Source organism: Malus domestica, chromosome 04 (genome assembly GCF_042453785.1).
Source record: "Malus domestica chromosome 04, GDT2T_hap1".
Lineage (NCBI taxonomy): Eukaryota > Viridiplantae > Streptophyta > Magnoliopsida > Rosales > Rosaceae > Malus > Malus domestica.
The window spans coordinates 3,335,133-3,358,737 of NC_091664.1; the positions used below are offsets into that span (position 1 = coordinate 3,335,133).

At 36.0% G+C, this 23,605-nt stretch overlaps 2 protein-coding genes and 1 long non-coding RNA gene across 3 annotated transcripts; 1 reads left to right on the forward strand and 2 right to left on the reverse strand.

Annotated features, from left to right (window-relative positions):
* Positions 1 to 388: 388 nt before the first annotated feature.
* On the reverse strand, positions 389 to 8,558 carry LOC103449751 (clathrin interactor EPSIN 2). The gene is made up of 14 exons (XM_008389104.4): positions 8,301 to 8,558; positions 7,748 to 7,873; positions 7,446 to 7,497; positions 7,220 to 7,299; positions 7,063 to 7,141; positions 6,567 to 6,650; positions 6,181 to 6,326; positions 5,429 to 5,788; positions 4,909 to 4,950; positions 4,359 to 4,451; positions 4,066 to 4,265; positions 2,268 to 2,503; positions 1,261 to 2,191; positions 389 to 1,166 (listed from the first exon to the last, which is right to left on the reverse strand). Exons 2-14 carry the CDS (start codon positions 7,780 to 7,782, stop codon positions 703 to 705), a joined length of 2,802 nt encoding a protein of 933 aa, XP_008387326.2. The 5' UTR covers positions 7,783 to 7,873; positions 8,301 to 8,558; the 3' UTR covers positions 389 to 702.
* Positions 8,559 to 12,310: 3,752 nt separating this feature from the next.
* LOC103449660 (mitochondrial import inner membrane translocase subunit PAM16 like 2) lies at positions 12,311 to 16,573 on the reverse strand. The gene is made up of 4 exons (XM_008389016.4): positions 16,377 to 16,573; positions 14,260 to 14,347; positions 12,756 to 12,889; positions 12,311 to 12,658 (listed from the first exon to the last, which is right to left on the reverse strand). The coding sequence occupies exons 1-4, from the start codon at positions 16,377 to 16,379 to the stop codon at positions 12,527 to 12,529; spliced, it is 357 nt and encodes a 118-aa protein (XP_008387238.1). The 5' UTR covers positions 16,380 to 16,573; the 3' UTR covers positions 12,311 to 12,526.
* Positions 16,574 to 22,054: 5,481 nt separating this feature from the next.
* On the forward strand, positions 22,055 to 23,042 carry LOC114821840 (uncharacterized). Its single transcript, XR_003769678.2, has 2 exons — positions 22,055 to 22,591; positions 22,753 to 23,042. It is a non-coding gene; the product is annotated as an uncharacterized lncRNA (long non-coding RNA).
* The last annotated feature ends 563 nt before the right edge of the window (positions 23,043 to 23,605 follow it).

The following is a 23,605-nucleotide window of genomic DNA, read 5'->3' on the forward strand; positions in this document are numbered from 1 at the left end:
AACGTACATTAGGCTCACTAACACGTCGTTATTTAGATTGCGGGGATTGTTTTGACAAACGGTTGCACTTTTTCACCACTCAAATGGTAAGAGTGCGTCGTTTGACTCTACGTTCACTGCGATTACGCCGCAGATTTCCTCCTTCAAGACGCGATTACGTGACAGAGACCTCAATCCCGGCTTCGATGCACCGCCGAGACCAAAGGGAGGACATTGTTTTTGAAGTTTCTAACGTTGAGCAAGTTGACAGAGATTGATTCGTACTAGGTTGTTTCATTGTTCCCATGAACTCTCGTTCGACCATTTCGGATGTTGTACGTTTTTCCCTTCCAACGTCGTCAATCGCATCTCTCCTGTTTTGCTCATACCGGCATACAAAAAGAGAAGGTTGTAGAATGAATCAAAACTTATTCGTTTGTGTTCGTAGCCAAACATCGCGATAAATGTTTACACAATCTGGCAAAAAGAATATATATCTCCGATAAAAAAAGGACCGAAACGATAACCTGAGACGGGTTATCCCCAACACTACACAAACAAGACAACAGCTGCTCAAACCAGCCAGGCAATGCACCTATATAGGAGAACACTCTCTTGTGACCCATACGAAATGCGGAGTTACAGAGATACATCACATCCCCACATAAAAATTACACGACTTTTGTTTCAAATCAAATATGTATCGACTTACTTTCATCAATTTCATCGGTAGCCACCGCCATATGGCTGCTGAGGATAACCACCTGCGCCCATCATGGGGTTATAGCCGGGAGGCATGTTTGAACCAGGAGGTAATCCGGTTTGCGCTTGCATCCCCATGCCCATATTCATTCCCATTCCCATGTTCATCCCCATCCCCATACCCATGGGTTGATTCGTGCCACCGTAGCCACCCATGCCCATACCTCCACCTGGACCCCCACCCATACCCATAGCCATTCCCATGCCCGGACCCATCCCCCCGCCCATACCTGAACCCATCATCGCGTTTGGTGGAGCCCTAAGAACACTTGCACCTGCACGGCCAATTCCAGAACCAGATCCCATGGCTTTACCCATGTTAATAGTAGATGTTGCAGGAGTTGCCGGCTGCTTCTCCATCCTCTTTTCCTTCCGATTAATGGAATCAAAATCAATTCCAATATCATTCAATGGATTAATTTTAGCTGCACGTGAAAAAAACAAAACAAAAGCCGTTATAGAACCCTAAAAAAACATAGACCGTTAATTAACAAGTTGAAGAAGAGACATAGCACTCACCTCCAGATATATTTAAATTAACTAGGCCTCTGCTGAGTGTATCAGCCCAAACTGCTGACTTCGGTTCAAACTTGCTGTCTTTAGGTGGTTGAGCAACTATAGCAAGTGCCCCTGTTGATGATGACAGCGGTTGCTGGGAACCCATTGAGGTGTTTGGTCCTTTTTGTGATAAAAGGTTGCCCAGAACATCACTATTATGTTGCAAACCTGGTCCAGGTGGAATTTGAGTAGTGGCCTGTGAAGCTACTGGGCCGACAGAACCTTGAGGATGGAAGTTCCCTTGTGGATGGAAGTTCCCACCATTAAGTTGTGCAGCCGGTCCATTATGAGCATGAGGAGCCATGTAACCTCCCTGTTGTGAAAAATAGTTTCCGCTGTTGGGAGCTGAAAACCCACCTTGTTGTGGAATGAAATTTCCATTGTTAAACTGTGCAGTAGGCCCTGTTGGAGTTTGAGGAGCCCCATGTGAAGTGATGGGAGCTGTAGGCCCTCCCTGTGACGGAAAACCCCCACTGCTGTATTGTCCAGCAAATCCAGTTTGATTATGAGGGACTACAGATCCTGGCTGCACATGAAAATTCCCATACATATTAGCACTTGGCTGTGGATGTTGACCTGTTGGACCTGAAAAGGACTGCTGTGAAGGTCCAGTAGGTGGCAAAATATCAGCAAGAATATCCATGTTTTCAGTAGACTGTTCTTGAGACGTAAATTGTGAGTTTGTTGGAGTTTGAACACTGGAAACACCAGATGACGAATAATTTGCAGCAGAAAATGAATCCCCAAAGGGAAAGTTGGAAGCTGTATCTGCACTCTGGTTCACAGTTGGTGGGAAAGAGTCTGTGGACGTGGAAGTGTGTGTTTGAGGTTGGACCGTCTCACTGGAAGGGAGAGCTTTGAAGGGGGAGTCACCGAATGGATCTTCAAATGACTGCATTGAAGGAGAACACTTTTAATCCAAGAAGGATGTCACTTGAGAAACTCTTTTAATAACAAAAAATGCCTACCTGATTCATAACATTAGATGCTGGCGGAGTTGCCGTAAATGTGGTTGTAGAACTAGAGTTCGCATGGGGATCAACTTCAAATGTAGCAGTAGAAGGTGTAGTCGGTACAATGGCCAATGCATTTGAAGAGAATGAGTCTGACAGGGAACCTAGTAAGTCCATCTCAACATTGTTTGAGATAACCGGGGCTGCTTGGACAGCTGGGGCAGCTGGGGCAGCTTGGGGAGCTGGGGTAGCTGTTAAGGGAAAGACAATGTGAGTTTCTCATAGTGCTGCATTTCAATCACAAACATAAATGCAACTAAAATCTTGCAGCTAGTCCCTGAAAGGCCAAAGAACAACTGTATAGAAACAACCTGCTTGCAAAAGGGTACCGAGATAGTAAATGATCTTTTTTTCAGGGATAACATATAAGAATTTTATACTCAGGAGCATAAACTAACATAAAAACACTACGCTGTTACACGAGATTTTTGTTCTCTGTATCAACAGGGTGTACATAGAAATCTAAACTGCCTTCCACTCAACAGTATTAGGATGTTATAGACAACCAGTACAAATCGCACCCCAGACATACTAGCTCATAAATAATATGCTAAAACCCTACTTAATATTAAACTAAGAGGAGGCTGTCAACAATAATTCCACAATCCCAATGTTACCACCACAACTGCAATCACCATGTCTAAGTTAATAACCATAATATCTCCATAACTACCATCACCTATCATTCTAAGAGAGTTGACCGTGGCATGAAACACTGAACAGGAAAGTAAAAGAGAAGAGAAGAGGATTCACAAAATAACAAAAATCTTCCCAACTTCTAAAACCTAAGAAACACAAATAAACACTCACTAATAGCTTAGTAGGAAAGATGTACTGTTGTCAGAAAACAATAAGACCATCTCCAAAGGAGATTTCAAATTCTAAACATAAAATTTAAATTTGACAGCTTATGTGGCACTTTGACATCTTTTAAAATTTTGCTCTCCACCTGATATGTCAAACTTTAAACAAAAATAAAAATTCATATTTATTTTCTTTGTATTGGTAATGAAAGAAAATGAATTAAAAAGTATAAAAATATTCAAACATTGCATTGGTCAAAAGGTCGTACCCAGTGCACAAGGCTCCTGCTTTACGCAGGGTCTGGGAGAGGTGAATGTCGGCTAGCCTTACCCCCATTTATGGAGAGGCTGCTCCCAAGTCTCGAACCCGAGACCTACCGCTCATTGGTAATGAAAAAAAATTAAAAGGCAAGACTTTAAACCAATAAAAAATTAATAATTTAATAGTTTTTTTTTTTTTTGAAGTTGCTGTCAAATTTGGCAGCAAGGGGGAGAGATGCCATTCTATGTCTCATGCCACATCAGATTTGGCTTCTCAGTTGGAAAACATTGCTGCTGTCTGTTTTTACCATTATTGCTTATTTGGACATTTTGACATCTGCTTTGAAGATGCTCCAAGAAAAGCAGTCAGAAAATTGGAACGAGACAAGTTAACTTGATTGCTTCCCCCTAGTCAAACAATCAAGATAAAAGAAAGTAGCAAATTCATGCAAAAGAAATGATAATCTATCTTTTTTTGGTCAACTAAAAAAGAGTAGGGTTTCGTAGCAGATGTCCCATGTCATTTGAATGGGACCCTCAGCCATTCAAATACACCCGTCCTGACATTTGCAACAAACAATTCACAATAAAGAAATTTTGAGTTATAATCATTATAAACACAACGATAACACATTCTTCAGCAGTTCGTACTGGAGTAAAGCATAAACATGCATACAGGACTTACTAACCTGAAACAGAACCACGTGGATCAAATTCATCTGAAGGCTCCACTTCCTGTTTTGCAGGTGATGCAGAAGCAACATGAACACTGGTTGCTTGGCTTGGATTAGATGCAGAAGTAACATGAATACTGGTTGCTTGGCTTGGATTATTGTTTGAAGGTGGAGATGAAGCCCTAGGAGCAGAAGCTGTTGGAGTTTCACCACCCCTGTAATCAAGAAGAAATATTAAATGATTTAGCTAATGCTTAAAATAGGAAAACAAAATAAAGGGTGATCAAATTCTTTATACAAATTAATACCTTTCGCTGTGAACAGGGCTTCGAGATTCACTTACAACCTCCTCATAACTAGGAGGAGCCCCAATGTTTTGTTCAGAAAATTTCCTACTTAGCCTGCCAAAGATGAATAATATTGTTATTGGGAAGTGGCAGTCTTCTGGAATGCTCTGATGAAAATACCATATTCCTGAAATTTACTATATTATCATCATTACTTTGTTTCTGTTACCGAAATCTTTAATATTTCTTCAATATGAGGCATATGTATATACAGATCCATATACCCATAAAAAATCAATATATTGCTATGAACATAAAGATCTTTAAAATGGCCCAATACTAAAAAAATCCTTCCATACACATAAAGTTCCTCTCAACCTTAAACTATATGTTTTATGTGATTTACTTCTTATTCGATAAAATTTTCAAAGGGATCAGCATGCAGTACAAGTGATAGTATTAGGATCTTAATTGTATCAACTGATTCCTATCCAACTTTAATCACTTATATTCATGTCCAACAGCCACACAGACAAGAATATATTTCAAGCACATGTCCCTGAAGATTTACCTTCCATCCTGGGATTGGTCATCAGCTTTAGCACCACTACCACTGCAATGAGGACACATAAAGAATAAACAGTAAGTTTCCAATTTAGGTTAAGTAATAAGTAAACAATAAAGACATCAAACTGCAGCCTCAACTATTACAAAAAATTTTAAAATAAAACAAAAAATGTAAAAGCATCCAAAAAATTTTGGCATGTACAAATATGCACTTCCACTTTTAATGCATTAAGATGGAAAAGTTATCTTTAGTACTTCCTGCAGAAAACATATATTTTAAACAGTAATATTTTCTACAGTCAAACCATCACAAAAATGAATAAATTAAATAACATAGAAACAAGAGAATAAAATTGTTAAATAACAAATCTGCCTTCTCAATGTTCAAGAAGATAACTAAGTTGACTTCCTGAAAATAGTCTCTAAAATAACCTAAACAGAATACATGCCACTAATAAAATCAAAATACTTCTTAATCACATACTAGTAATGATTCAAAATTATCAACAGAACAAAACCATTACCGAGAGGAATATTGACCATCATCATCAACTGAACGCTCCCTCTCTCTATCAGAGCTTCTACTTCTAGAGCCATGAGGGTAATCATCAACACTTTGACTTCTTCCTCGGTAATCATCATCCCTGTAACCTTCTCTCCCGTTGCGTTCATCATATTCTCTACCATAACGATCTCCGTCACGACTGTACCGATCATCATCCCTATTGCCCCATTCTCTTTCCCTCCCATAGCCATTCCTATCTTCATCCCTGCCTCCGTAGCGGCCTTCGTAACGATCATCGTCATATTTGTCACCATATCCTCCTGTACTTGAATGGGAACCGGGCCTATACATTCCACCTGTTGATGCTGTATTACGGAACCTGTTGGGATATAGAAATCAGTCAGAAACCTCTTTCATTATAATTTCCTGTAGAGGATGAACTGGGCATAGTTCTACAACACTACTCTTACTTTTCTTATACATATAGATCTTGACTTTTTTCTCTTACACCCACTACTGAAATAAGGCAAAACACTAACAGTCTTTTGAAGTATTACAGACACTACTGAAATAACAGTTAATGCTGTAAAGCAATAAAGAAACTTCAATATAAGACTTCGGAAGAATAACTTTTTCAAGTGGAGAAACTTTTCCTGTTCATAATGGCATGGGATGCTTATATAAATACTAAAATTAAAATAAGAAAAAAAAGAATTCAAGAAAAGTAAAAGATAGTTATGAAAACATAGCCCCTTCTGAGAGAATGCTTACTTGTCCCTGTTAGCAGCTGCTTTCTGTCTAACCTCAATTATCCTTTCTTTATCATTGACAAGAGCCACAAGACTTTGAGACTTCTTTCTGACATTACTTCCCTGGTCCCTTCCACTGGAATCAATGTATTGAAAACTGGACAATGTCTGTATCAAGGAAAAAGTACTGGTTCAGTTAGCTCGATAAACAAGTCTGGTAGCTAATCCAATGGGGCTGGCCCAAGTGGTGTGTGGTAAGTAAAAGGGTTATTATTATGATATGCCAAGGGTTCCATCCCTTCCCAATGCACCAAAAAGAAGCAACTATTTCATGTTCTTTGCTATTCTCAGAAAAAATGAATAAATAAAGAGTTAATATGAATCTTGGAAACAAAGGGTGGAAATTACCGATATTTGATAAGCATGCTCCTTAATATCATCGATGACACGTTCTGACCCATTTGCCACCATGTATTCCAAGACAATTAAAGCCTGATTTGAAGCACAAAATATATTATGAACCACATGTCAACACAGAAGTAAACAAAACCTCGCCATATTACTAGCTGCATTGTGAAGATAAAAATAAAAAAAGGGGTGTGATATCCACACACCCCATTTTACTTCTCACACACCTTTTTAATTTTCGGCCGTTAGATCGGATGAATTGAAGAAGATCAACGGACAGAAATTATCAAGGGGTGTGTGAGAAGTAAAATGAGGTGTGTGGATAGCACACCCCTAAAAAAAATACAGTGACGGTAATAATAGGATTTACTCATAAACTATATGGAGATGGAAGAGGATAGGGCAGAGGGAGAGAGACAGAGAGACAGACGCAGAGATAGAAAGAAAGAGAGAGAATCCTAAACAATGTGTATCTGAAAGTTACTAGATGACAAACCTTGTAAACATGCCTCCAGTTCTTTCCAGTATCACTTAACCGCTTCCAAATGACAGCCATTATCATTTGGTATTCATGACTGCACAATTGTTCAGAAATGAATATCTTTCGAAGATCGTGATACAAAGAAATCATAAAAAGAAACTGTCAAACTTACTAGTTTCGGGTTGCCTGTGCAATTTCGGCAAGAAGTGATCCATGAGGACCCCAGGGCTCATTACTAGTAGCATCAAGAACCTAAAAAGAAGAGGGCGTGTGTGAGTTGGTGAGAGAGAGAGTACATCCCAAGGCAGTTATGCCTAGCCACTGATGAATATCAACCAACCTACTTTTGCATACAAAATTATAAACATACATGCAGAGCTGACTAAGAAGAAAACTACCTTCTGTTCTATTCCAGGAACTTTCAGGACCTTCTTGTTCACCTCTCTCTTTCTGCAACAACACAATAAACCACGGCAGTTTAGCGGTTTTGGATACAATCCATACGGTAAAAAGAACTTTCTTTATCAACCGGGTCACAAAAAAAATACAGAATTTGTAAAGAAGTACCAAAAAAGATCACATTTTCCCCTTCAAAATAGTCTTAAAGTAACAAGTAATAGGAAGATCATTATCTAAGCACTACAAAATTGAGAAAAACATAGTAAACAATTTAAAGTGATGAACACAATTCAAGACTTACAAGTCCCTAACAGTTTGATCAAAGACTTTCTTCATCGTAACACGATTTCCGAATCAATAGCAATCGACAACAGCAGCAAAACCCACGATCCAATCAAACGAATATCGCCTGTTAGGGAACCTTGACCTGCAAGAAGCATCAATACCGTTTAAAGAAGGCAAGGATCAAATCAACATCTTTGCTTCCCAAAAAAAGAATATCTAAAATTAAATTAAATCATAAAAAATGATACAAAAATGCCTCAGATCAATCAAAATTGAAACCCAAATCTCATGAAAATTCAAAACTTGTTGGCAAATTTGAATCATATGTTATGTGTTGCAAATGAACATACATATATAAACAATGAATGAACATATTGAATCGAGTATCGAAAAACCCAGATAATAATTTGACCCATAAAAAATTATAAATTGGGTAAAAAATAGAATTTGAAATCAAATGTCCAAATAAGCACAGCTGAATTAAAGCAAACACGCAGAAAGGAAATGAATTAGATCTGAAAATTGAATAAATTTAAGAAAACCCAGATCTAAAATGACATGAAACCTACCTGTTCCAATTGAAGCGATTATTGGGTCCCCCAAAAAATTGTGAAAAAGAATGAGAAATGGATCTGGTAAAGACAGAGGGAGGTGAAGGAGGAGGAGGAGGAGGAGGAGGAGAGAGAGAGAGAGAGAGAGAGAGAGAGAGAGAGAGAGAGAAGAGCTCCTGAATTCCCTGAGCTGTTTCTGGTGATTGTCTTCCTCTTTGAACAAAATAAGAATATAGCCAAGAGAGAGGAGGTGTTTGGCTTTGGCTTTTGGTTTTTAGGTTTTTTATATTTTTATTTTTGATGTGTAAATTATTTGTTTTATTTTTATTTTTTTAATTACTACTCAATATTTCTATTTTAAACTGCAATAAAAAAACCATAATAAAGAAAAGGGGTCGAAATTTCAAAAATCTCAGGTTGCATTCAAAATCTTCTATATTTAGAAAGAGTGAATTGCCGATTTAGTCCTTGAATTATTATTTTAATGAAAATTAAGTCCCGAATTATTTTCTCAGTAAAATAAGTTTATAAATTCATTATAAACTGCTAATCTTATCCCTAAAATTATATTCAATGTTATTTTATCTAATTTTTCCTCAACTTAATTCACCTGACACTTTTTAGAGGATATTGTCACTATTTTATTGCCTATAAGCCCTTAATGTTGCATATAGATTACGAATCTAACGTTTAATTTATTCTTCAAAGTTATCTCTATAAACTATTTTTTCGAATGAAATAAGTCTTTAAAATATGAAAAACTACCAATTTACTCTCTAAAATATATCACATGCAAGTTATGTGATTTAAATTGATGAAAAATTGAATAGAATAACTTTGAATCTAATATTAGGGATGTAATTGACATATTTTATTAGTTTGAGGACTGATTTTAAAAAAAAAAATAATAATTCAATGACCTAATTTTCTCTGAAGTGATAATTTTAGAACTAAATCTAACACTTGTAAATAGTGCAAAATAAAATTTTAATGTGCCAATAACAATTTCATATTTTTTATTTTAAATTTAACTATAAACGAGAAATAATTTGAATTTCGAAATACAATATATAAAAAGAGTTTAATCCACCGTAACAATCAATCACTCACTGTTAAAAAAAAAGTTTTGTCCACCGCAACAATCAACCACTTACAGTTAATTATTTTTATTTTCTCTCTGTCTAACTTTTTTTCTTAAATCTTAATTGTGACTAAAAGATTTTTTATTGGTGTGTTATAGTTTTCTTCTTCTTTATGTTTTTTTTTAAGAGTTTAATACTTTTTCTTTCATTTGGAGTCGCAATAACGTAATAACATTGAAAAATGGGTCCCTTTCTTACCAAAAACATAGCGAGAGGTGTTTTGGGTGGTAGGTGTAGGTGGACAATTCAACCAATTTTGTTGTCATATCAAGTTTGATTCTCATTTTATAGGAGTTAAATTGTTATGGTAGGTTGAAAAAAAATAAATCTTGATCTTTTTCGTTTGAATAAGAGAAATAAACATGCCACATAAACAATTTTTGGAGCAAATAAACATGCCACATTGTTAAGTACTTGGTTTTGCTTATATACATAGAGATTCTCTTATCTCCATGCCTCAATGCTCATCATCCCCTTTGTAGCAAATAACAATTTTTGGAGTTTCTTAACAAAGCAATGATGGCAAAGGAGTTCCATGATGAATAAAAATACACTTTATTTTTCTTTAGTGTTTAATTCATTTAAGATGCTAAAGCAACTGGCATAATATAAACATAAAGCTCGTCTAAAAGCGTTTTTAGATTAAAAAAATTTGGGTTCAAAGTGTTTACTAGAAGAAGCACAATAAAAGACACTTTATTTTCTTTATTGTATTATTTATTTGAGATGCTGAAGCAACTCCCATAATATAAACATAAAGCTCGTTTGAAAATACTTTTAAAATGATTAAAAATGCTTTCAGAAAAAACATTATTGGGTTCAAATTGCTTTTTGTAAGAAGCACCAGTTATGTGCTTCTTCCCAAAAACATCAAGTGTTATTCCATAATTTACTTACATTTTACTATAAATTTGTTCAAAAAATACAAACGTTTTCAACTATTTTAAAAATATTTCGAAACGAATTCATAAAAGCCTCTTTGTAATACACTTTAGTAACTTTACCAATGTCCATGTTAACCTGAAAGGCGACCAAAAAGAAAAACCAAAAAAATAGTCAAGCCTCCTTTTATTTCTCGGAACACCGACGAAACAAATATATAAAAAAAATTTTAAAAAAAATCGAGAGAGCTGTAACAGCAACAGGTCACACTGAAGTTTTTCCAGTCGCGCAAAAGCGATACGGTTAACGCGGTTTCCATATTTGCCAAAATGGAATAGTAAAACAGAGTTTCTAGAAACATTCCCAACTATCCTATCCTATAGAGAGTTCATGTTTTTGTTTTTATCATGAGACGCGTCAAAATTATGGGACTGACTACAATACTTATACTATTTAACCGTTGAGATGGTGATCGTATTTAATTCATATAAGTATTGTAGTCAAATCTTGAAAGTATTTCCAATATAAACATTGATTTTGAATTTTTATTTTTTTTCAAGAATTTTAAAGAAGAAGTTCGTAGTTTTCTTTTAGATGGAAAGAAAAATTCTCGAACCTCAAAAGTTTGCTTCTTTTTATTATACTAATTTTTCTTCAATGGTACAATAGCATTGAGTGGTATAGAAATAAATGGCTGGAATTAAAAAGAAAAGATCTATGGCTGAAGAGTAATGTTAGGAAGACCACATATTTATACTATTTGTGTAATATCGTATGTGACACATGATGCATACAATGAATATCTAATCAAAGACATGATATGTACACAACACTTGTCACATGAGATGATACACAAATGTGGTCTCCCTATCAATTTTCATGGCTAAAGCACCTGCAACATTAAGAGTGTTACATAGTATTGAAGCTACACCCCTTTTAAACGCCTAACTATCCAATTTTTGCACGTCTTTTCACCTTCTGCACACCCCCTCTTTATGTAAGGCCCATTTTTCTATCTCTTAGATTGAACAAATATAGTAAAATCTCTATATAGTCAGTGTGGCACCTAAGCAATTTTAATACTATAAGAAAGTTATTACTTAATAAAGTTGTAGCTAAAAAATATTATTGTTTTATATTTTTATCCTTCATGAAAGTCGTATGGACAAAGAATTGTATTAGTAGTGGAGCATGTCAATTTCCAAAATGTAACATTGAAGGAAGAGTGACACCTTAATCAAAAGCATACCAAAAGTTTTAGGCCAAGCAGTAAACATGCTTGAAAAGCTTGAAACATTTTGGCCTCAACAAGAAAGTATTCATATTGACAAGGTATTATGTACCCGCATCAACTTTAAAAAATAACAATACCCAAACAACTGTAGATAAATATTTCACTTCGCTTGAACTTTGATTTCCAACATCACAAATTTTCAAACTTAATAACAATTATTGCCATGCGAAGGCAAGTTTCCTTAAGACGGGATTCAGAAAAATTATAACTTATTAAAGTAGAAAGTTTGATTCCTACTCCGGATCTCTTTCACCAAAGCCTCGGATCAAGTGATCCGGACCCTTGGAATTTGATCTAACGACTAAAATTATTATAACTTTTAAAATAAGCCTTTGTTTTTAACCGTTTGATCAAATTTCATGAGCCCGAATAACTTGATCCATGGGTTTTGATGGAAGAGATCCGGAGAGGATGTCTTTCCATATAAACCGGCCCAAGTTGGGACGAAATTTGCATTATTTTATAGAGAATCAAAGGTCATACCTAAATAAAAAATACTTAATTTGATGGTGCTCTTCATATTCATATTCCACAACTAATCAATTTAAAATGTGCTTTTTCCATCTTTTTCTCAATCAAAGTAGCCAAAAAATTGCTTTATTATTATCCAACAAACAGGAACCCTCAACTACAGCTTGGCCAACGGCACGATGAAACGAAAAGCTTGATGGCTTCTTCCTTCAAGGCTTCAGCCCTCCGTTTAAGACCACTTTGCAAATCACAACCACTAATTATTTGATTATTTGATCAAACATTATAATTCAGATGTGATGTGAACACAACAACTTCAACAAACTCTGGCATTTCGAAGAAACGCACGTGTTTATGTGTCGTAGACTCGTAATATAATTTCAATTATTCGGTTTCAAGCCAGCGGACAGACCGCAAGAACACTAATTATACAGTTAAAATAAACCATACTCCTCTCAACTAGGGGTACCCGTACTCTGGCCTTTGTCTCGATATGCAGCCTCTAAACATTCCTTCGCCCTGTGAACTTTTGACTGAAGGTAGAAGGTCCCGTTCTTCGCATTGTTTTCAAATAGAGTGTCGTACCTCTGCTTGGGTTTACGAAACATGTTTTAGAAACGCCATTCACAACGAATATACAAGGCCAGAGAGGGTAACCAAAGATGAAAATGTTTGAATATTTACCTTCAGAACTTCCTCCCAAGTGGTCGTCTCTGAGACATTAAGAATCTGCCTAGCTTCCTGCTCTGTCATGACCTTGCTACTTCTACGGACAGCGTTCTGTAATGTTTCTTGGGCAACACCAGTCTTTGAGGCATCTGCAAAATACCGCAGATGATTAGACAAGAGCCTGTCTAGACATCTAAAGTTGGTAAAATATATATGGGGGGGGGGGGGGGGGTAAGAATATCAACCAATCAGATCTAACTGTGACAAATAGATAATCTCCAGAAACTATGTTCTACTTAATTATGTGCACAACAACACTTTAGCCCAGGCTACGACAGTAAACGGACAGAACGAAGGGGCAGTAAACTGATATAAAAAAAATATAGCACTCGAATACATCATTGTAATACTTCACTAATCACTATCCTCTGTTATACAAGTACAATTTCCTTGGCCAAGTGCTTATTTGAGCTGAACCTTATTTCTCCTTAGGGATGGAGGTCAATCTTGAAAGAGGATTTTATTTGAAGTTCCAGCAAACCCTTACAAAAGTTTACCCTCCATTTCTCCCGTACCTCGCCGTAAACTTTGCAACCAACGGATATTGAACTTAAAAAGTATATCCTAAACATAGTTTATAATCAATAACACAAAACCTCCACTTAGATAAGGTGTATATCTTCCACTAATATAGGTTAGTCCCCCCATTTCACCTTCCTCCTATCATTATCTCATGCTCAACTAGAACAAAAATTTGACAAGTGCTGTATTAGTAGAGTTTATTGTTTTATGAGGTACAGATTTTGTTAACCTTTTTCTTGGGAAGATGGCCAATCAAATTTAAGTCTTAGAAATTGCACATCTCTTCTTCAGTGATTCAATGAAATAAATGATTTAAAGAAGAACTGGGTTGTATATTCTAATTTCTATGCAAAGCACTGGTTATTAAAAACAGAGGTAAGTACGTAAAAAAAATTACAGAATGTGCCGAGGACAGCACTAGCAAGCACGGGCAGATAAATGAGACTAAATGTGAATGACAGGTTGGCTAATTGCCTGTCTTTACTGCATCTTAAAGACATGGAGATACGAAGATGAAGTGGCTTGCTAGACATGGAAGGGTTAGAGCATTGGTTTAGAAGTTAATAGTAGTACCAGGTCTAAGTGGGACAACATAATCAAATTCCTGATAAATCAGAAAGCATTTCATCTACTTGGGGTATAGGATTACTAGACAACCTGATATATACTAGGTCGTCGTAACCTGATATATACTAAATTTGTAAAAATCCCAAATATAAATTTAACTATTTTGGAACCACATTGTTAGATGAGCCAGAACTTTAAACAAACATGATTACATGAGCCAGGCCCCTCCTCAAAACTAACCTACCAAACCAGTATTAAAGAATTATAAAAGGATCAACTACCAAAGCAGCCACTTATTATTGCAAGGAAAAAAGCACTATGCTAGAACTGCAAGCCATGCGTAGAGACCTCAAGACCAAAGAAGACTTACTTGTAAGTGCCTGACGATATGCTTGAACTAGAGCCCTTGCCACTATACCAGTTCCCATCACAATTAAGTTAGCAAGAATCTTTGCAGCCTGCACAAATGTATGAGGCAAACGGGATAAGCAAGAAAATCTAATGCAGCCTGCAGAAATGTATGAGGCAAATGGGATAAGCAAGAAAATCTAATGACACACGCACATGCACACACACAGAGGTGTACATTCAAGCATGCACACACTAAACTTGATGAACACAATAAAATGAAATCAATCTGTTATGCTTAACTCTATCTTCCGATGTATAACTGAACTTTTTATTTCATCTATTTCTATCACGTCACTAAACACTCTTCAAAATACTTATGAAAAAATAAAGTAAGTATAAAAGGAACCGGTGACATTTTCACCTTACCCATGCTCATCTATGAAACTATTTTTTCTCGGAAGCTTATCAAGTAAATTAACCAAAATGGGCTTTAGATGGCATCCACATAAAATAAACTTCTTTTTTTCCATAATGAGAATACAGATTTTTTCAAACTTCTGAAAATCAACCGCACATACTACATGAAATAGTGAACAAGTTTTCCACTGGGATGCATAACCAAAAACCACAAAAAACCTCACTAAAATTCAAACAGCTAGGCTAACAAAAAAAGAGTTTAAAATATCAGTATCTTCCAATCTGCATGAATGAGGAAAAATGGTATACTCAAAACTCTGAGGTCAGTGAAACACACAAAGCACAGCCCCTTCACTTCCACCCCCTAGTGTTTTCAAGAATCCCTTTTTTTCACTCCATTTATACTACTAATAAACACCATACAGCTCATCCACAAGGTTTTGGGTCCCTTTTTCCCCTCAAAAAACAAACACTTCTCAACAATCAAAGAAAATCATAATTTGGGTAGGTAATGAATTTCAAACAAAATAAAAAGCATACCACAACCAAATATTTCAAAAAGGCATAATCTTGATTCACTAATGGATTTCCTTATTGCAAGTTTTAACTCATGACTTGTTATTAATAAATAGTTCTGGGAAGACCACAACCCAACAACCTTTTACTACATTGTAATTTCTTTTGTAACTTACCCTTTAACCAATACATCTTAGACTGGTAACCTGGCTAAAAATCTTAAGAATGAATAATGATATTCAAAATACTCAAGTGCATTCAGACAAATAATTCGCTGTCAGCATCTGCCAAGGTCTTTCCAAATTATGGGAAATTTCTAATGGGATTTCACTTAGAAATCAAATGTTTATAATTGGAACCATTGCAAAAGAAGTAAAGCCAGTACCACTTCAACATGGCCTGGAAATAAGAAGAATTATTTTTCCTTATATTTGAAGCTTGACATCTTTCAAGGAAGAAAATAACCTACATATTTGCATACATCAAACTTCGTCCTGAAACACCGTATACATGAATTCTGCAAACGGGTCTATAACAGACATAGGTACTGAATTCACTTGTGTACATAAAGTAGAAAATAGAGATCAATTACGTTCAGCAAATCGACCAGTAACAAAATACGGGAAATGAAATTGAAAATCATAGAACTTCAAATCTTATAACCTTTGAAGGCATGCACACAATAAGAACATTCAATCATTTCTTCTAATGACTAATTTGTCGGATAAATATTCGAAAGTACAGCAATATCTTACAAGTGGATAACAAAACATATACCAATTTTTGATGTCAAATTAAAAGCACATAAACACCACAGGTTGTCAACATTTCGCAAATCAAATGCAATCATTTCCAAAATTTGAAAATTCTCACAACCAAAAAGACACCCACCCAATTTCAAAAATCATTTGCTTCCGCTATATATTATTTAATTCAAACTTTCACAGTTAGAGAACGATCAAAATTTGAGCTTTTCCATTTTACCCCCCAAAAAAAAAAAAAAAATACAGCCTTCCAATGCTGCCACCCATGAGCTAGTTAAAAGATTAAATACAAACATACAAGACGTCGATGTGAATAAACATAAGCTTAAATCTCCTCCCCCTTTTCTTCCCTATTGCCCAGTTTTTCTCGGCAACCAAACGGAAAATTAACGCAAAAACCATGAAATTAGAAAGAAGAGAAAGGGGAAATGGAGCATACCATAGCTAATTAATACCAAATCGATCACTCTGTATTCTCCTCTCCGTACAAATTAGGGCTTGTAATTTCTTATTCTTCAGAATTTGGTATTTGTTGTTTTATTGGTATTTGGTTGGTTGATGGATTTGCGCAGAGGAAGCAGAACTCTTCCAGAGGGATTCCAGAGAAAAAAAAAAAACGCAATGTAACGTGAGGTCAGGATCTTCTCCGGATCCTTCACTCTAGAACCTCTCCGAAACTGTTAATCGCAGCCGTTCACGCAGATCGTGCGGCTAGTGTCCATTTTATTTTTTTTACGTAAAATACATATAGTGTGGTTCAATTTAGTATAAATAATATCATTTGTTAAAAAAAAAATATTGGGTGCATACTATTTATATACAAAATTTCTATTAAAAATCACGACTATATATATTTTGCGTAAAAAAATAAAATGGACACTAGCCGCATAATGAGTTATAATGTGGTTCAATTTCGACTTTGGCGATAATCGAATCTAAGATCTCTCACTTACAAGTGAAAACGAATGCTACTAAACCATAGTACTAAGTGGCGGATGCACCCAATTTTGAACCTCACGTAGAATGCTTTGATCGCTTTTAAACATTCTTCTAAAAAATTTGGCCCAACAACGCTTAGATCCTACCCAAGTAGTTGGCTAGTCACCACTCTATTTAATTATTAGACATTTGAAAATGGGTAAATTACATAGTAGCCCCTCAGGTTTGAGCTCTATTGCAATATCATACAACATCTTTAAAACATTTCACTTTCATACCTCAAGTACTATTTTATTTCAATTTCGTACAACCGTTAGATTTTCCATCCATGGATCTGTTAAATGCTGACGTGGCTGCCACATATATGACACGTGGCTGCCAAATGTCTGCCACGTGGCAAATAAAATAATTTTTTAAATTTAAAAAAAAAAAACATATTTGTCACTTTTTTTTTTCTTCTTCTTCTTCTTCTTCTTCTTCTTCTTCTTCTTCTTCTTCTTCTTCTTCTTCTTCTTCTTCTTCTTCTTCTTCTTCTTCTTCTTCTTCTTCTTCTTCTTCTTCTTCTTCTTCTTCTTCTTCTTCTTCTTCTTCTTCTTCTTCTTCTTCTTCTTCTTCTTCTTCTTCTTCTTCTCCTCTTTCTTCTTCTCTTCTTCTTCTTCCTCCTTCTTCTTCCTCATTCTTCTTCTGGGTTCGGACCTTTTTTTTTTTTTTTTCTTCTTCTTCTCCTCCCTCCTCCTCCTCTTTCTTCTTCTCTTCTTCTTCTTCCTCTTTCTTCTTCTGGGTTCGGTCCTTTTTTTTTTTTTTTTTTTTTCTTCTTCTTCTTCCTCCTCCTCCTCCTTCTGGGTTCGGACCCCTTTCTTTTTTTCTTTTTTTTTTCTTCTTCTTCTTCTTCTTTCTCCTCCCTCCTCCTTCTTCTTCTTCTTCTCTTTCTCTTTCTTCTTCTTCTTCTCTTTCTCTTTCTTCTTCTTCTGGGTTCAGACTTTTTTTTTTCTTCCAATTTCAGGTTTTTAAAAAAAAATTAAAAAATTATTTTATTTGCCACGTGGCAAACATTTGGCAGCCACGTGTCATATATGTGGCAGCCACGTCAGCATTTAACAGATCCATGGATGGAAAATCTAACGGTTGTATGAAATTGAAATAAAATAGTACTTGAGGTATGAAAGTGAAATGTTTTAAAGATGTTGTATGAGATTGCAATAGAGCTCAAACCTGAGGGGCTACTATGTAATTTACCCTTTGAAAATTAATGAATGACGCCCATACCACCTAGGCGCTCGCCCAACCCTGCAAAGTAGCGACTCTCACTTAGACATATAATAGATAACTTTCATTTTTCATTTTATTTTTTTCAATAAATTGTATTAGGTTTGTTGAATACTTAAATGAACACACATATATGATTGTTTCCCATGTTTTCATTATGTTCTAATGTATTATAATTTATATGTCATTTTATTTTGTAATTTATGTATCTCAATATAATTATGTAACATTAAATATAATACTGCATTTGTCACAGCCCGTCCCGAATTAAAGTTATCGATAACGTGAATTGATGAAATTGCCCTTGTTCGGTTGGTGGTGGTGTGTGTAAATGGGCTAAGGTTTTGGACCCAATCAAACTTTAAAGTTTTAATTGTTTGGTTGGTGACCTAATTTGGACCACACACTCACTCTCTCTCTCTCTCTCACTCACCTGTTGACCTTTCTCTCTCTTCTCTCGGATTTCATCCATTTCCGTACACCTTGTACGGACAACCCTCAAACCCTTCAACCATTCGCAGATCGAAGACTTGAAGGTTAGTTTTGTGTTCCTTGTAACCCCAGGATCACATTGGTACCCTTAGTTGGTCGCGAGGACGTCAAGATCGTGAGAACCAAGAACCTCCGATTTGATGCACTGTTCATGCACACGTGAATGTGAAGGTTTCAGTGGTTTTTGAGCTTCTAGAAGCTTTAGGACTTCTCCACAAAGCTCGGAGAAGAAAAACAAAGTGAATTGGACGTCGGGAAGCCCAGTTTCAACGAGTTGCAGAGGTAACCAGAATTTCGAGATTTCTTCGACGAGATTCCGTGATTTTTGGAGCTTAAAATTGGTAAAGTTGTGTTCTTCATGTTTAGAGCTTCATTTTGGCGAAACTTTCATGAAATTTAGTTGAGAATTGAAGAAGATATGACGATTTGAAGTTTTGTCCAGTTTCCGACGAAAGCGACCGGGGATCTGTCAGAGAAGAAAGGAGAATATTCCGTCAAGTTGACGGAATATTCCGTCAAGTTGACGGAATATTCCTAACGGAGGGTAACGGCGTCAGGTAATTTGGACGGAATATTCATTTATTTTGACGGAATATTCCTAATGGCAGTTAGAATTCCGTTAGGCCTCCCTGCACGTGTTGCCGTACCTTTGCCGGTGCGTGGGACGTCGGAAAAATTTTCTAAAAATATGGGGATGTTTGTGAGGTTGTGTAGATCACGTTGGTATATTCAAACATCCCATTTGAGCAATGTATGAAAAGTTATTAGCTAGTATTGGTTATATGCTTTAAATTAACGTTTTTATAGTTGTTTCGCATATAGGGGAGACTTATCCCGAGGATGAGCGCAGTCAAGGGCGACTCGGGGGCTACGACCATTCGACATACCAGTAAGTGGGCTTTTGGTTTTAAGTATATACGTATATGCTTGATATTTTCCTAGAAAATGCATTTAAATGAGTTATGCTTTGAAAATGCCATGCCTATTGATTTATGCTTAAACCATGAGTTAGAATTGTGTGCATAAATGTGATTTAGTGTTGTGGGCGCTCAGGTAAGTTTCAGGTGAGTTTATGAATTGTGAATGTGTATTGAATGGTTGTGATTAATTGAGAAACATTGAGCTCATAAACCTGCACCCCGATGTTAGTGATTAGCCAGAGATATGACACAAACCTGTATATAATGTCACCTCGCCCACCATATGCTCATATTGGATCCAATTTAGGTGAACAATCTTGTCGTATAGACCACTATAAGTGGTTCTGACTCGTAGGTGACTAGCGATTTATCGCCTAGCTATCATGAGAGCGTAGTATTGAGCATAATTATATTACACCCAGTCTTGTCGTACATACCCTTTTAGTGGTTCCGACTTGTGTGCAGTGTAGTGCCGTATAAGTCATTGTAGTGACTCTGACTAGATTGACTAATGAGCTATGAATTCAGCTGTACAGACTTATGCAGGGGTTCCAGCTAATATGTTATTTTCCATGAATTTATTCTCACCTGAGTTACTTATTCTATTTTATGTTTTGGCATGGCATACTTATGAATATGGTTATGTGAAGCATGATTTGAATTGATATATATATATATATATATATATATATATATATATTATGCATATGTTTATATTCTATTTATGGGAAAATTATACATGTTTTACGGCGAGGGGTTAGAACATTTGATAAATGAAATGGTTTTGAAAAGCTTTGTTTTTGCCCACTCACATTTTCTGTTTTGCGCTATTCCAGGTTTTAGGTAGACTTGCTGTTGGTGGCGTACGAGGATCTTGGCGGTTCTGACAGAATAAAATATTTGTAGGACATCTTCTGGTACTGTATAACTAGTACTTGTCATACTTGACTGCACCTATACTTTCTATGCTCTGATTAGGAGTATTTACACTTATATCTCACTCCTAACACTTCTTGTTCATTAGTAGCTTTCGGCTTTTATTTATTCGTATATTTCTTATCCTTATTGCCTTCGCACTGTGCACATGGCTACGTCACCCTCACGTGACGGCCAACATGCCTTGACTTTGGTCTGGGTGTGTCAGCATATATTTATACAATATATAACATTTTACTTAAAGGCGTGTTTTCATAATAATATGAGAATGTTGAAAATGAGAGGCATTCACATTTCGGATGAACCCATTGTTTACTTACTCAAGAAGTACGAAGGGAGAAACTATCCTTGCGTTATTTTCTTGAATCACCTAAACACCCCCTTCTTAATTATGGCTTTCGATGATCAAATTCAACCTATATCATTACACAATTTGTAAATATCGTGTTTAGGCTTGATTGGTGGGTTGGATGAAATTGTGCCTTAAGGGTAGGATTGATTGGCATGGATTGACTAGGCTTTGAATCTTAGTCCATTATTTGGTGCAACACTAAGCTAGATGAGAATAGGTTGAACTTAAATCATGTTTGTTTGTTACAAGACTGGATTGGACTTTAAAAGATTCATTTGTTTTTGTTTTTTGTACTCAATTAGATGTCTTAAACATTTCCGATTTGGCTAATACTTTGTAAGGATGATCTATGAGGTGCAACTTAAAAAATAGACAGTTTAGATCGTTAAAGTTTGATGTGGTGTGGACTCCACAACTAATCCCTATTTTTATAAAAAAAAATGGGGATCCCCATATATATATATATATATATATATATTATAAAAATAGGGATTAGTTAAATCATGTTCGTTATTTCAACTCAATTAGATGAGAATAGGTTGAACTTAAATCATGTTCGTTGTTTGTTACAAGATTGGATTGGACTTTAAAAGATTCACTTGTTTTTGTTTTTTGAACTCAATTAGATGTCTTAAACATTTCCGATTTGGCTAATACTTTGTAAGGATGATCTATGAGGTGCAACTTAAAAAATAGACGGTTTAGATCGTTAAAGTTTGATGTGGTGCGGACTCCACAACTAATCCCTATTTTTATAAAAAATATATATATATATATATATTTTTTTTATAAAAATAGGGATTAGTTGCGGAACCTACACCACATCGTAGTTTACTGATCTGAACCGTTTATTTTTCAAACTGTACCTTATAGATCATTCTTGCAAAATATTAGTCAAATCGAAAATATTTTAAACATCAAATTAGGTTCAAAAAAATTAACGAATACTTTTTTATATAAGAACCAATGAAATTTTATCTTGATAATTAAATAGGCAAATAGTTTCAGATTGAATTGAATTTTTGCGATCAAGACTTATAATTTAGACGGTTCGGATCGTTAAAATTCGATGTGGAGTGGGCCCCACACCTAATCCTCATTTTATGAAAAAAGAAAAAAAGAAATAGGGATCCCTTTGCATAAAGATGCTGTATATATATTGCATGCACACTTGTTTAAAAAAATACACGGAATTATTCAAATCAAAGAACTAAGGGTGCGTTTGTTGTACCAGACTATCTCGGACTGGATTAGCTTTAGGGACTAACCAGGACTGGCTTAGACTAGATTAAGCTGGACTAACTTAGTAAAGCGTTTGGTGCAGTGTCGGACTAAAAAGCTGGATAATAACAAATTCTAATATCACATTATTTAATTCATATTTATTAATATTTTATATTATTTAATACATATTTAGTATTATTTTATTCTTACTACTGTCTGGCTTTTTCATTATAGAAACCTCCCATCTTTACTCCCAATTCTTTTCCACTAATCCCCCATTTTCTTCCTTATTTTGCTCCGTCCCTCTCCCTCTGATTCTTCCAAATTTTTATTCGTCCATCACTCGCTTCATCTCCATCTTTTTCTTCGTATTTCTTTCCGTTCATCTTCCTCTTTTCTTCCTAATTTTTCTGGGAAGCAATTGGCGAATCAAAACCCAAATCAGAGTCTAAGTCATCTGGGTATTCATGGGTCTGCTTCTCCGGCGTCAATGGTGAAGGTCTGCAATCAGGGAGTCTGGACTAGGTGCAGTGTGATTAGAGTGATTGCTGTGCGTTTCAGACGCACAAAGATTTTTGTAAAAAAAAAAAAATTTGGCTTTTTTGTTTAGAATTTTGGATTTTGATCTGGTTTTGAAAGTGGAAATATTGCAGAATTTTTTGCCTATTTTGCTTCGAATTTTGCAGGATCTGGATTTGGAAATGGTAGATGAAAGGGGCGAAGCAGGGGCATAGTTTATATATTGGACCTGGGTTCCGAATCTTGTGAGGGACAAGTAGATGGGAGGGGCGAAGCGAGGAGGGACGAAGCAGGGAAGAGTTGGCTTAGCAGTACAGCAGATTTTGGGGGGTTTCGCTAAGAGCCTTTAGCGAAGTGCCTAGTCCCATTTAGTCGGGACGAGTCTCATTAAAGCTTGTCCTAGTTTGTATCAAACACAGGACTAGACTACCCCTTAGTCCAGTCCAATCTAGTGAAAGTTAGTGAGTGCAAACAAACGCACCCTAAAAGCTTTAACGTCATCCAAGCCTCTCTATGGAAATAAGACTTTTGCTCGAACAATGTATGCAAGAAAAGAACTTGTAGCTATGATCTAAACATTAGTTACTGACTAAAGCATTAAAAGTTGAATCAATTAGGTCCCCGGTAAAATTAAAAAAAAAACCGTCTAGGCCTCACTTAGATGCTCAGACGCTAAGCTTTTACACGCCAGCCTGACCTATGAAATATGCTATTTGGATAAAACAAAGTACGAAAAGCCATTTGAAATTCAAAATGAGGGAAAATATGGTGGGGAATGCAACATTTGACTTAAGCAATTGTGATGCAAATTAATGGAGCAGGTAGTGACGAGTGGACTTTCTAGCTGCAATTACTGATCTCAATTCACCTGCTCTTCTCATGGTCGGACGCACATTATGACAAGGGTGGGAAAGTTGCCCATCCTACCACCGTAAAATCCCTTCAGCGAAGCCCATTTTGCCACCTAGATTGCTCAGGCGGAGGAAGAAGCAATTTTTTTAAAACAAATCTTAGACCCAA